This window comes from Lepidochelys kempii, chromosome 7, assembly GCF_965140265.1.
Source record: "Lepidochelys kempii isolate rLepKem1 chromosome 7, rLepKem1.hap2, whole genome shotgun sequence".
NCBI classification, from domain to species: domain Eukaryota; kingdom Metazoa; phylum Chordata; order Testudines; family Cheloniidae; genus Lepidochelys; species Lepidochelys kempii.
The window spans coordinates 126,518,015-126,532,486 of record NC_133262.1 but is presented as its reverse complement, the minus strand read 5'-3'; the positions used below and the strand labels follow the sequence as shown (position 1 = coordinate 126,532,486).

Below are 14,472 nucleotides of genomic sequence, written 5' to 3'. Positions count from 1 at the left end.
AGAGATGGAGAATACAGCACAACCTTTGGTAAGTTGCTCCTACTGTTGATTACTTTTACTTAAAATTTAGGGCTGTCAAGCGATTAAAAATGTAATCATGATTAATCGCACGATTAATCGCGTTGTTAAACAATAATAAAATACCATTTGTTTAAATATTTGTGGATGTTTTCTACATTTTCAAATATATTGATTTCAATTACAACACAGAATACAAAGTGTACACTGCTCACTTTATATATATATATATTTATTACAAATATTTGCACTGTAAAAACAAAATAGTATTTTTCAATTTACCTAATACAAATACTGTAGTGCAATCTCTTCATCATGAAAGTTGAACTTACAAGCGTAGAATTATGTACAAAAACTGCATTCAAAAATAAAAGAATGTAAAACTTTCGAGCCTACAAGTTCACTCAGTCCTACTTCTTGTTCAGCCAATTGCTCAGACAAACAAGTTTGGTTACAATTTGCAGGAGATAATGCTGCCCGCTTCTTGTTTACAGTGTCACCTGAAAGTGAGAACAGGAGTTTGCATGGTACTTTTGTAGCCGATGTTGCAAGGTATTTGCGTGCCAGATATGCTCAACGTTCATATGCCCCTTCATGCTTCGGCCACCATTCCAGAGAACGTTTCCATGCTGATGATGGATTCTGCTTGATAACAATCCAAAGCAGAGCGGACCGATGCATGTTCATTTTCATCAGTTGAGTCAGATGCCACCAGCAGAAGGTTGATTTTCTTTTTTGGTGGTTCGGGTTCTGTAGTTTCCGCATCGGAGTGTTCCTCTTTTAAGACTTCTGAAAGTATGCTCCACACCTTGTCCCTCTCAGATTTTGGATGGCACTTCAGATTCTTTAACCTTGGGTTGAGTGCTGTAGCTATTTTTAGAAATCTCACATTGGTATTTCTTTGCATTTTGTCACATCTGCTGTGAAAATATTCTTAAAATGAACATGTGCTCGGTCATCATCCGAGACTGCTATCACATGAAAATATATGGCAGAATGCGGGTAAAACAGAACAGGAGACAAACAATTCTCCCACAAGGAGTTCAGTCACAAATTTAATTAATGCATTATTTTTTTAATGAGCATCATCAGCATGGAAGCATGTCCTCTGGAATGGTGGCCGAAGCATGAAGGGGCATATGAACGTTTTGCATATCTGGCAGGCAAATACCTTGTAACGCTGGCTACAAAAGTGCCATGCGAACACTTGTTCTCCCTTTCAGGTGACATTATAAATAAGAAGCAGGCAGCAGTATCTCCCATAAATGTAAACACACTTGTTTGTCTGAGCAACTAAATGAACAAGAAGTAGAACTGAGAGGATTTGTAGGCTCTAAAGTTTTACATTATTTTGTTTTTGAGTGCCGTTATGTAACAAAAAAACAAAAAATCTACATTTGCAAGTTACACTGTCATGATAAAGAGATTGTACTACAGTACTTGTATGAGGTGAACTGAAAAATACTATTACTTTTGTTTATCATTTCTATAGTGCAAATATTTGTAATAAAAAATAATAATATAAAGTGAGCACTGTACACTTTGTATTGCGTTCCAACAGAAATCAATATATTTGAAAATGTAGAAAAACATCCAAAATATTTTATTAAATTTCAATTGGTATTCTATTGTTTAACAGTGTGATTAATCACGATTAATTTTTTGAGTTAATCACATGAGTTAACTGCGATTAATCAACAGCCCTATTAATTTTGTATGCCTATTTCCAGTTTGAATTTCTCAAGCTTCAACTTGTATACCTTTGTCTGCTAGATTGGAGAGCTCATTATTAAATATCTGTCCCCTCCTACGTATTTACAGACTGATCAAGTCACCCCTTTAACCTTCTCTTTGTTAATCTAAATAGATTGAGCTCCTTGAGTTTCACTATAGAAACCAGTGACGAACCCATGGTGATGTCATACATTTCACTTTAAATAAATAAAAGGCTACAGGAAGTTTATCTCTGAAGTCTGTGAGCCTGGAGTAGTTATTAAAGTCATATTTCACTAACAAAGGTTGGTAGTTAAATGACATAAAATTGCAGACCTGTGGAGGAGAAGACCTTCCTTACCAGGAGGTCTAGTCTCTTAGAGCCCTTATCTGCCAGGGTGAATTTCTGATAGTGCAACCAAACTCTGTCTGCAGTCACGTGTGTCACCACCAAATTGAATATACCCTCCAGTGTTACATAAGTAACAGCCTAGGGTCCAAGGAGTTCCAGCAGTTACACCTGAAGGACTCAGCTCATCTGTTGCAGTTGAATGGTCTTTAAATGAACAAGGCAGTGCCGACAATTGGTGAGGACCAGGACTCATAGAACCAGTAAGCATTTGTGCTTTATGCTTCGGTACCACCTTCAGAACCGGCAGATCTCTCTTTTTGCCCACATTGCCTTCCAGCTTGGGGGTCTTTGGCAGAGCTGGTTCCATTGGTTCTGAATGAGACATGACATCTCACCCAACCTGGACCGTCTCAGGGAGGAAACACGTTTCTTATTGACTGTCCTCTGCATGGTTCTGTCCTTGTGCACATCAGAGTGCTCTCTACTTTCACGGGGAGCCCTGGAGGAAGAGCCCTTGGGCTTCAGTGTTAGAGGCTCTGCTTCAAGGCACATGCTCGGAGGGCACTGCTGGTTGGTTGAGGCCAACATACAGGGGTTTTTCCTGGGCCTGGATCAGAGCGGGGCCTCATAGCCTCCTCCATCAGGTACTTTCTTAGGCAAAGCCCCCGTGCCTCTCAAGTTCTGAGTGGTAGGATCGACAGATACTGAACTTTGCAGAGATACGTGCTGCACTCAGACAGGACAAGCACTGTTGATGTTCATCATTGATGGAGAGGAAGCAAGGACAGGAGACGCAGTTCTTGAATCCCGGGACTCTGGGCATAGTCCCGGAACAAGGGATGGTTTCCCTCAACTGGGGAGGAAAAAACTACTCTAAATTTATTAGAAAATTAAACTACTAAGCTATGATATAAACTACTTAAAAATATTTTCTACTTTACAGGTTTTAGTGAAGGAGGACATGACTCCAACTCAGGCTATGCGGAGGTAAGAAGGAACTGGAGAGGCATCGACCCACCCTGCCTCAGATATCCTTGGTTGGGAGCACAAGGGGAGCTACTGCACGTGCAGATCAACGGACACTGCTTTTGAAGAATTTCCAGACTCAGACACGCTTGTGTATCCATGTGTGAAAAACACATAGGGATCATCACTTGAAGAAGAACTGGGGCCTTCCCCTGCCTCCTCTTTCCAAACCACTTCCAAGTCTAAGTCCCTTCCCTTCTCAACTACATCTCTGTCTGTGACCTGCCCCTCCACTCCCAATCTATCCCAGAACCAGGGCCTGCTCTCTACTCCTTCTCTGCCCATCCCAGGCCAAAGATCTTCTACTCACTCACACACGCACACCACCTTAGAGTATACCCCATCTCATATCTGAAACCTTCCCCATATTCCTTTTCCAGAGACAGTGTGGCTTTCTCCTCCAAAACCTTGTCTCAGACATAGAACTCTTCCATTCCCCCAAAGTGCTTGACTCAAGCAGCTCACTCTGTATGCCTCAGACTCAGGATTCCCTTCATCTCAGATGCAGGAATTATTTTCACTGGCAGAGTCTCACCTGCATGAGCTGGACAACGGTCATATTAACTGGGACCTGGAAAAGAAAAATCAACAGGTGTGTTTTGACTGTAGGTGCCCGGAGTCACAAGGAAATCACACACCAGTTTCTAGATACTGTGGTGATAAGCAGAGCCCTGCCTATTCCAAGGCTGTAGAACTTGCTACCAACTTTGTGCTCTAGAATCTAGAAGTATGGTCTAGTGGATACAGCACTGGTCTGAGACCTATGTTGTTTTCCTGGTTCTGCTAGTGACCTGCTGTGTGCAAAGCCAAATTAAGGTACTACAGGCCTGTGCCCAGGGCTCCTGTGACTGGCGTCAGATGATTACAGAAGAACCTCAGCTTTCATTTACGAAAATGTAATTTTCTAGGTCCCATGGTTGTGAAGTAAACCTTGAAAATACAAACCAGGTGTAACTGATGCAGTGACAACTGTTCTACTCTGCAGACATCCTGAAAAAATAATTCAGAGAGGAGCAAACTGTCCCATCCATTTCAATAGCATATTAATATTTACACCAATATTAATTTTTAATAAATCTTGGAATACCAGGGAAATTCCCAAAGACTAGAACAGCAATAATGGTGTGCCAATATTCAGAAAGGGAAAACAGGGGGATCCTAGTAAAATAGGCCAGCTAGCCCATCATCAACCTCAAGAAAAATAATTGAAAAGCTGATATGAGAGTCAAATCAATAAAATGCTGGGAATATAATTAATGCAGTCAACATGGTTTTATAGAAAACAGCTCTTGACAAACAAACCTGATTTAATTATTTGATGAAATTGCAAGTTTGGTTGATAAAGGTAACTGCACAGATGTAATAGATTTAGACTTTTGTAAAGCACTTGACTGGATATCACACAACATTCTGATTAAAAAATTAGCACTATACAATATCAGTACAGCACATATTAAATGGATTAAGAGCTGGCTAGCTGACAGATGTCAAAGCAGTTATCAATAGGAGATGTGTTTCTAGTAGGGTTCTTCAGAATCGGTTGAAACCTGATGCTATTCAATCTTTTCATCAATGACCCAGAAGTAAATATAAAATCACTGCTAATAAAATTTGTAGCTGACACAAAGATTGGTGGAGTGGTAATAATGAGTTGGACAGGGCTGTCATACACAGCGATCTGGATCACTTGGTAAACTGGGCCCTGTCAAACAAAATGTGTTTCAATACAGCTACTTGCAAGGTCATACATCTAGGAACAAAGAATGTAGGTCACTGTTACAGGGTGAGTTGACCTTTTTTGTGGGTTAGACCGCAGCTGCACCTGTGCCACGCTTAGCTTGCCTCCCTCGATGAAGGGAGAGAGTGCTGAAGTCATGTTACAAAGCTGATGAGACTAAACTGGGCCTTCATGGAAGCTAGTGACCTGTGATCAGAGCAAGATCAGATCAGAGAGACTCCAGAGAGAGTGGCACTGGGAATGGATGCTTCAGCAGCAGTGGGTGGGAGGACTCCAGAAAAAAACAGACCCGGGAGTCAGTGCTCTATAAGAAGAAGGAGGACAGGCTGGGAGAACACAGGAGGAAGACAGGGAAGTTTGGGATGACTGGGCAGACAGCCTGGTTGTGCAGGTTACCCAAGGCTGGGAACCCATAACTGATGATTGATGTGAGTTACCCCTATGCAGCCACCCTGTGAGTTTCCCCTTAATCTCCCCTAATATTAAGGAGAGGATGGACAGACTGTTCATACTGCCATCAAGCAAGGTAATGCAGTGACTCCTCTGAACAAGGGGAGGATGAAGGAACTAAGAGCTCAGGAGGGCCAGAGCTGAGTCCAAGAGAAGTGCAGTGTTGAAAAAGTGTGGTGCAGAAAAGAAAACAGACCCTAGGGGAGAAAGGGCTGTGCCTCATGAGACTTTGATGGAAGGTGTGTGTTTGTTTGGTTTGATTTAAAGGGATGATCTTTTTGTGACTTGGCCAGAGAGTTATGTCACCTGCTGAAGACGAAAAACCCATGGGAGATTAAGGGAAAATAAGGCACCAGAGCAAAATTGGGTAGATCCCTGTTACAATCACACTTCTACAATAGCAGACGATACTTTGGAAAACTGTGACACAGAAAAGGACTTTGGGAGATGAGGTATAGCTTGACTTTAGTAAGGCTTTTGATACTGTCTCGTATGATCTTCTCATAAACAAACTAGGGAAATACAACCTAGATGGAGCCACCAAGTGGGGGGGAGCGGTCAGTGCTAACGAGGCCAATTAAATTAAGGTGAAAGTGGCCTATTCTCTTGTCAACTGTTCAGAATAGGCCACTTCCATCTTAAGTGAATTGGCCTCATTAGCACTGACCCGCCACTTGGTAAGGGAACTCCCATCTTTTCATGTGCTGTATATATATACTGCTTACTGTATTTTTCACTTTCAAGTGGGTTTTAGCCCACGAAAGCTTAAAGATTCATAGATATTAAGGTCAGAAGGGACAATTATGATCATCTAGTCTGACCTCCTGCATAATGCAGGCCACCGAATCTCACCCACCCACTCCTGCAATAAACCTCTCTCCTATGTCTGAGCTATTGAAGTCCTCAAATCATGGTTTAAAGCCTTCAAGGTGCAGAGAATCCTCCAGCAAGTGACCCGTGCCCCATGCTGCAGAGGAAGGCAAAAAAACCCCAGGGCCTCTTCCAATCTGCCTGGAGGAAAATTTCTTCCCAACCCCAAATATGGCTATCAGCTGAACCCTGAACATGTGGGCAAGATTCACCAGCCAGATACCCAGGAAAGAATTCTCTGTAGTAACTCAGATCCCACCCAATCTAACACCCCATCACAGGCCATTGGGCCTATTCACCATGAATAGTTAAAGATCAATTAATTGCCAAAATTATGTTATCCCAAATAAATTTGTTACTCGCTAAGGTGCCACAAGGACTCCTCATTGTTTTTGCTGATACAGACTAACACGGCTACCACTCTAAATCTAGGTGTTTTGTTTTTTAAAACAATTTTAGTTAAAAACAGTGCAATTATTTGTATGTAGACAAGGCCTAAAAAAATAACAATGGGTGACTTCTACAATTTGCATATAAACTGGTCTCGACACCTTAAATGACTGCTTTCTAGAGCACCAGGAGAGGCTATGTTTGATCTGGGACTAACAATCACACAAGTAGTCCAAGGACTAATGTTGAGCCATTAAGTAACACTGGTTTCAATGACAGGTTTCAGAGGAACAGCCGTGTTAGTCTGTATTCGCAAAAAGAAAAGGAGTACTTGTGGCACCTTCAATGTAATTAAGCTCAACATTCCAGGAATGGGGGGAGAGGGAAATCACAAGTGCTGTCACTGGATACTATACTTTAGATAATTTTTGTTGTTTTTGACTAGCTTCCTCATTTTAAATTAAGTCAAAAGAAATTAAAATAGTCAGAGTTGGCATGGAGTCTACTTGAGCAAGTCATAATAATAATCTCAAAAACGGCATGCATTCCCCTAAACAAAACAAAACACAAAAGGCAAGGAAAAAAACCTGTATAGTTAATGATAAAATACAAGAGGTTATTTGAGTCAAAGAGATATCCTTCAGAAAATGGAAACCCAAACCTAGGGAAGTCAAAATAAAGGAGCAAATGCTGTGGCAGATAAAGCGTCAGATGGAAATTAGGAGGGCGAAAGGAGCAATTTTTGAAGTGCAAATAGTCAAAAACAGAACAGAAACAGATAGCCAAAGACTCAAAAAGTAACAGAAATTTTTTTTTTTAAAGTACATCAGAAGCAAGAAGCCTGCTAAACAACCAGTGGGGCCACTGAACGATCCAGGTGCTAAAGGAGCACTCAAGGACGATAACGCCATTGTGGAGAAACTAAATTAATTCTTTGCATCTGTCTTCACGGCTGATGATGTGAGGGAGATTCCCAAACCTGAGCCATTCTTTTTAGGTGACAAATCTGAGGAATTGTCCCAGATTGAGATATCATTAGAGGAGGTTTTGGAACAAATTGATAAATTAAACAGTAATAAGTCACCAGGACCAGCTGATATTCACCCAGGAGTTCTCAAGGAACTCATATGTGAAATTGCAGAACTATTAACTGTAGTCTGTAACCTATCATTTAAATCCGCTTCTGTACCAGATGACAGGAGGATAGTTAATGTGACGCCAATTTTTTGAGAAAGGCTCCAGAGGTGATCCCGGCATTTACAGACCTGTAAGCCTGACTTCAGTACCGCGCAAACTGGTTGAAACTATAATAAAGAACAATATTGTCATAAATATAGATGAACATAATTTGTTGAGGAAGAGTCAAATGGTTTTAGTAAAGGGAAATCATGCCTCACCAATCAACTAGAATTCGTTGAGGGCGTCAACAAGCATGTGGCCCAATGGGATCCAGTGGATACAGTGTACTTAGATTTTCAGAAAGCCTTTTACAAGGTCCCTCACCAAAAGCTTTTACACAAAGTAAGCTGCTACGGGATAAGAGGGAAGGTGTTCTCATGGACTGGTAACTGGTTAAAAGATAGGAAAAAAAGGGTAGGTATAAATGGTCAGTTTTCAGAATGTAGAGAGGTAAATTGTGGTATTCCCCAGGGGTCTGTTCTGGGACCAGTCCTATTCAACCAATTCATAAATGATCTGGGAAAAGGGGCAAACAGTGAGGTGGCAAAATTTGCAGATGACACAAAATTACTCAAGATAGTTAAGACCCAGGCAGAGCTACAAAAGGATCTCTCAAAACTGGGTGACTGAGCAACAAAATGGCAGATGAAATTTAATGTTTATAAATGCAAAGTAATGCACATCGGATTATGCTTTCCAAAGTATACATATAAAATGATGGGGTCTGTTACCACTCAAGAAAGAGATCTTGGAGTCATTGTGGATAGTTCTCTGAAAACATCCACTCAATGTACAGCGGCAGGCAAAAAGCGAACAGAATGCTGGGAATAATTAAGAGAGGGATAAGATAATAGGACAGAAAATATCATGTTGCCTCTATATAAATCCATGGTATGCCCACAGCTTGAATACTGTGTGCAGATGTGGTCACCCCACCACAAAAAAGATATATTGGAATTGGAAAAGGTTCAGAAAAGGGCAACAAAAATGATTAGGGGTATGGAATGGCTTCCGTATGAGGAGAGATTAATTAGACTGTGACTTTTCAGCTTGGAAAAAAGACGGCTAAGGAGAGATATGATTGAGGTCTATAAAATCATGACTGGTGTAGAGAAAGCAGATAAGGACGTGTTATTTACTCCTTCTCATAACACAAAAACAAGGGATCACCAAATGAAATTAATTGGCAGCAGGTTTACAACAAACAAAAGGAAGTATTTCTTCACACAATGCACAGTCAACCTGTGAAACTCCTTGCCAGAGGATGTTGTGAAGGCCAAGACCATAACAGGGTTCAAAAAAGAACTAGATAAATTCATGGAGGATAGGTCCATTAATGACTATTAGCCAGGATTAGCAGGAATGGTGTCTCTAGCCTTTGTTTGCCAGAAGCTGGGAATGAGCGACAGGAGATAGATCACTTGATGATTACCTGTTCTGTTCATTCTCTCTGGGGCACCTGGCACAGGCCACTGTCGGAAGACAGGATACTGGCCTAGATGGACTTTTGGTGTGACCCAGTAAGGCTATTCTTATGTTACGTTAAACCACAAGAAATTCTTTAAATATCATTTGTTTCTTCAACACAAAAGATGTGAAAAGATATCTCATTTACCTGAAGAGAGCAGGTGTAAAGAGATGGTGAAGAAACAAATGATTCATTAAATAGCAGCAAGTCACGAAGACAGGATGCTCTTGATTCAAGAGTTCTGTAGGAACGTAGAATGGAATGGATGGACTGCTCATAGTAAAGAACAATCTTTCATTAAAATCAGCTTCTGTACTGAAAGGGAGACCAAAGTGATTGGGAGACCCTGGGAATTGCACACAAGTGAGCTCTACTTTAGTAATAGCTAAATTAGCTGAAGAGGCAGTGGCAAAATAGTGCTGAAGTCAGGAGAACAGGATGTCAAGTCACAGTACAGGAAGCTGCTGAGGGTGGGGAAAACGATATACACCTTTAGTATAGTGAAGTCACGGTAATATGAGGCTGCGTCCAGGGCAGGATCAGTGGTGCAGCTGCTGCTCAGGTTGGTGAAGGTCCGAGTACAGCTTGTGCTTTTACTCTCCAGAAAACCTGAAAAAAGGGAACAAGAGACACAAAAAATATCAGTAGGAAATGTCATCCTCAATAAAGCTGGAACTGCTACCACCACCGCACTCACCAGCATGATTCCCATCAATACAAAGTCCATTGGCACCCATTCCCACTGGCTGTCTTAGTGTGCTCAGTACAGACAATGCAGCAAAATAGGTCTGGATTGGATCACCAGCCTGAAAAGGAAATGTGGAGAATTTACAAAGTGTTCATGGAACACCAGTATCAAGTGCAAGGGTCTGAATACCATCAATGCAGAAAGGAATTATAGCAAACCATCAGGTCTGCTAGAGTTAAGGTTTAAACCAGCTTCTGTTTAAAGCTTGACTCTTTGAAGTGCTCTAAAACCTGCATGGCTACTTGGATTGCCCTGAAATTTGGTGTGCCTCATTTTGGGGGTACAGGGGTAGAGTTAGTGACTCAAACTAATTGATATACTCCATTTAACCAAGGGGTTCCCAGAATACCCAGCCCAGCCTCACAGGAACAAAGGACACTGGCCTAGGCAGCAACAAAGGATCTGTTGGACTCTCAAGTAAGTCACCTCCCTTCCCTTGGTCAGTCAGGGACTATGATGAGGTAATGATCACCTGACCCTGAAGGGGGGTGGCAAAGCCAAGAGGGAAAAAAGAACATAATAAAAGGGAGAGACGTTTGCCATGCTCTTCCTCTCTCTTCCACCTCCATCTACAGACATCACCACCAAGAGACTGAAGCGCTGATCAAAGGGGAGAGCTTGGCTGAAGGGCAACCAGCCAGCCTGTGGTGAGAAGCATCTAAGTTTGTAAGAAGAAAAGGAGTACTTGTGGCACCTTAGAGACTAACAAATTTATTTGAGCATAAACTTTTCTGAGCTACAGCTCACTTCATCGGATGCATCCAATGAAGTGAGCTATAGCTCACGAAAGCTTATGCTCAAATAAATTTGTTAGTCTCTAAAGTACCACAAGTACTCCTTTTCTTTTTGCGAATACAGACTAACATCGCTGCTACTCTGAAACCTAAGTTTGTAAGGGCATTGAAACTGTTAAGATCAGCTTAGAATGTGTTTTGCTTTTATTTCGTTTGACCAAATCTGACTTGTTGTGCTTTGACTTATAATCACTTAAAATCTACCTTTTGTCGTGAATAAATTTGTTTGTTTATTCTACCTGAAGCAGTGCATTTGGTTTGAAGCATGTCAGAGACTTGGGATAACAAGCCTGGAACATATCAATTTCTTTGTTAAATTGATGAACTCATATAAGCTTGCAGCATCCAGTGAGCCATAACTGGACACTGCAAGACGGAGGTTCCTAGGGCTGTGTCTGGGACCGGAGATATTGGCTAGTGTCACTCTATTGCACAATCCAAGCTGGCCAAAAGTGCCCACTCATAAAGCTGGGAGCAGTTTACATGCCAGAGGCTGTGTGTGAATATCCCAGGAGTGGGGGTTCTCACAGCAAAGCAAGGCAAGGCTGGCTCCCAGAGTCGAGTATTGGAGTGGCCTAGCAGATCACCAGTCCAGATAACACCAAGGGAACGCCACAAGGAGAAAGAAAAAGACAGAAAGCATGAACTGGCCTTAATGGAATGGAGGAAACAGAACCCCACACTGTGGGGCTCCACTTCTCCAAAAATCCACAAGTGGGAGCAGTTCTGTCCTGCATACAGCAAGTCTGGGGACATTATTGAATATTTCATCACCTTTGAGAGGCTGGGTGTGCTCCATGAGATTCCTGAGGATCAGCAGATGACCACTTTGGTTGCAAAGTTCTCTGTGAGAGCTCTGGATATATTTAATAAAATGTCAACTGATGATTCTTCAAATTATGGTAAATTTAAGGAATTGGTTTTAAAACAGTTTCAGATTACACCTGAAATTTATAGAGTGAAATTTAGAAGCCTTAAGAGAGGGGCTGGATTGAGTAATGTGGCATATGTAAACCAAATGAAAGATTTACTGGATAAGTGGGTAAGGGGAAAAGGTATTCCAACCTTTAAAGAAATGTCTGATTTGGTGGCTCAGGAACAGTTCCTGAATATGTCTAATGATGATGTAAAACAGTGTTTATGGGATAAAAAGGTAAAAACGGTCGAAGAACTTGCAACTTTTGCTGATGAATTTGAACAATCCCAAGCATCTATTAGGTATAGATCACAGGCAGAGGGGTTTAAGTTTGGTGGGAAGCACACTTCCCGTTTTACCACTGGGAAGGAGGAGGGTGGATGGGAGGCTGGACGCTATAAAATCATGAATGGTGTGGAGAAAGTGAATAGGGAAGTGTTATTTACCCCTTCACATAGCACAAGAACCAGGGGTCATCCAATGAAATTAATAAGCAGCAAGTTTAAAACAAACATAAGGAAGTATTTCCTTAACACACACTCAACCTGTGGAACTTGTTGCTATCAGAAGTTGAGAAGGCCAAAAGTATAACTGTATTGAAAAAGGATTACCTAAATTCATGAAGGCTAGGTCCATCAATGGCTATTAGCCAAATGGTCAGGGACACAACCCCATACTCTGAGTGTCCCTAAACCTCTGACTGACAGAAGCTGGGACTGGACAACAAAGAATGGATCACTCCAAATTGCTCAGTTCTGTTCATCTGGCACCAGCCACTGTAGTGGGTTAGAGGGAGCAGTGATCTAACTCTGTATGACATTCTTATATCCTCCTCGCTGCCACCAAGAACCCCAGAGAAAAACAATTAGATTTTTGTGAGTGCTCTTCCAACTCACCCGGTAAAAGGCAGAAGAAGATGGCTGGTCTTGTGATGGTGGAATGAATGATGGTCCGCCATACTGTGCCAAGTACACAGAGAAATCTGATTTTTTAACTTTCTGCGGCTGTTGGAAATAGTTCAACTTTGCTAAAGATGGGGAGGGAAAAAACAAACAAATCCTCCATCAAATCACTAGACAATGATTGTGGAAAGGCTAATGTTGTGCCACTATTCTAAAAGGGATGACTTGGGTAAATATAGGCTCGTTAGCCTGACATCAATGCCAGGTAAAATCAAGGAAAAGCTGATATGCAATTAGTAAAGGACGGTAGTATATTTAATACCAATCAACATGATTTCAGGGAAAATATGTTGTGTCAAACAAATTTTATCTTTTTTTTTATTACAATATGAGTATGGTTGATAAAGGCAACCGTGACATAATAGGCTTAGACTTCTGTAAAGCATTTGACTTAGTCCCACGTGATATTCTGATTTTAGTAAAAAATAGCACTATACAAACCAATGTAGCCCATATTAAGTTAATTTAAAACTGATTAAATGATAAATCTCTAAGTAATTGTAAGTGAGGATGTGATGGGGCAGTCTGCTCCTCAAAGGCAGTAGCACAGTATTAGTCGTTAGCTCACCTCACGATGTGGTTTGGCCCTTCAGTGGTTCGAAAGGTCCAATATAAGGACCAAATGGGGTGTGGGGAGGAAACAGTCCTGGGAATGAGCAGTTCTTGGGAGGAAATCCTGCCACTGTATCCTTTAAGGGTCATGATCCTTGCAGAGAGGGAAGGGCAAGGCTCCATTCTCCTCCCAACCAACTGGGAATGAGCTGGGAGAAGGGAACCAGCATAAGTAACACTCCCTCCGTCCTCACAGCAGGGCAACAGATGCCTGGGGACACTGTAGGGCAGTGGTGGGCAACCTGCGGTCCATCAGGGTAATTTGCTGGCGGGCCGTGAGATAGTTTGTTTACATTGACCGTCCACAGGCACAGTTGCCCATAACTCCCAGTGGCTGAGGTTTGTCATTCCCAGCTAATGGGAGCTGCGGGAAGCAGCATGGACTGCAAGGACGTGCTGGCTGTCGCTTCCCGCAGCTCCCATTGGCTGGGAATGGCGAACTGTAGCCACTGGGAGCTGCAGGCAAGAATTTTTAATGAATCTGTAAACTCAGGGGTTGTACCGTATGACTGGAGAATTGCTAACATAGTTCCTATTTTTAAGAAAGGGAAAAAAATGTGATCCAGGTAACTACAGGCCTGTTAGTTTGACATCTAGTATGCAAGGTCTTGGAAAAAATTTTGAAGGAGAAAGTAGTTAAGGACATTGAGGTCAATGGTAATTGGGACAATATACAACATGGTTTTACAAAAGGTAGATCGTGCCAAATCAACCTGATCTCCTTCTTTGAGAAGGTAACAGATTTTTTAGACAAAGGAAATGCAGTGGATCTAATTTACCTTGATTTCAGTAAGGCATTTGATATGGTTCCACATGGCAAATTATTAGCTAAATTGGAAAAGATGGGGATCAATATGAAAATTGAAAGGTGGATAAGGAACTGGTTAAAGGGGAGACTACAACGGGTCACACTGCAAGGTGAACTGTCAGGCTGGAAGGAGGTTACTAGTGGAGTTCCTCAGGGATTGGTTTTGGGACCAATCTTATTTAATCTTTCTATTACTGACCTTGGCACAAAAAGTGGGAATATGCTAATAAAGTTTGCGGATGACACAAAGCTGGGAGGTATTGCCAATACAGAGAAAGACTGGGATATCATACAGGAAGATCTGGATGATCTTGTAAACTGGAGTAAAAGTAATAGGATGAAATTTAACAGTGAAAAGTGCAAGGTCATGCATTTAGGGATTAATAACAAGAAGTTCTGTTGTAAGCTCGGGGCGCATCACTTGGAAG

The 14,472-nt window shown here is 41.7% G+C and overlaps 1 protein-coding gene across 1 annotated transcript in view; it reads right to left on the bottom strand.

Annotated features, from left to right (window-relative positions):
- The window catches only part of TCTN3 (tectonic family member 3), a 60,116-nt gene that overhangs the window by 31,966 nt on the left and 13,678 nt on the right, over positions 1–14,472 (bottom strand). Inside the window, exons 4-7 of the mRNA XM_073354693.1 lie at positions 12,559–12,689; positions 9,902–10,010; positions 9,695–9,813; positions 3,645–3,680 (exon numbers count right to left, since the gene is read on the bottom strand). Of these exons, the coding sequence (XP_073210794.1) occupies positions 3,645–3,680; positions 9,695–9,813; positions 9,902–10,010; positions 12,559–12,689 (395 nt within the window). The remainder of the gene's footprint in view (positions 1–3,644; positions 3,681–9,694; positions 9,814–9,901; positions 10,011–12,558; positions 12,690–14,472) is intronic.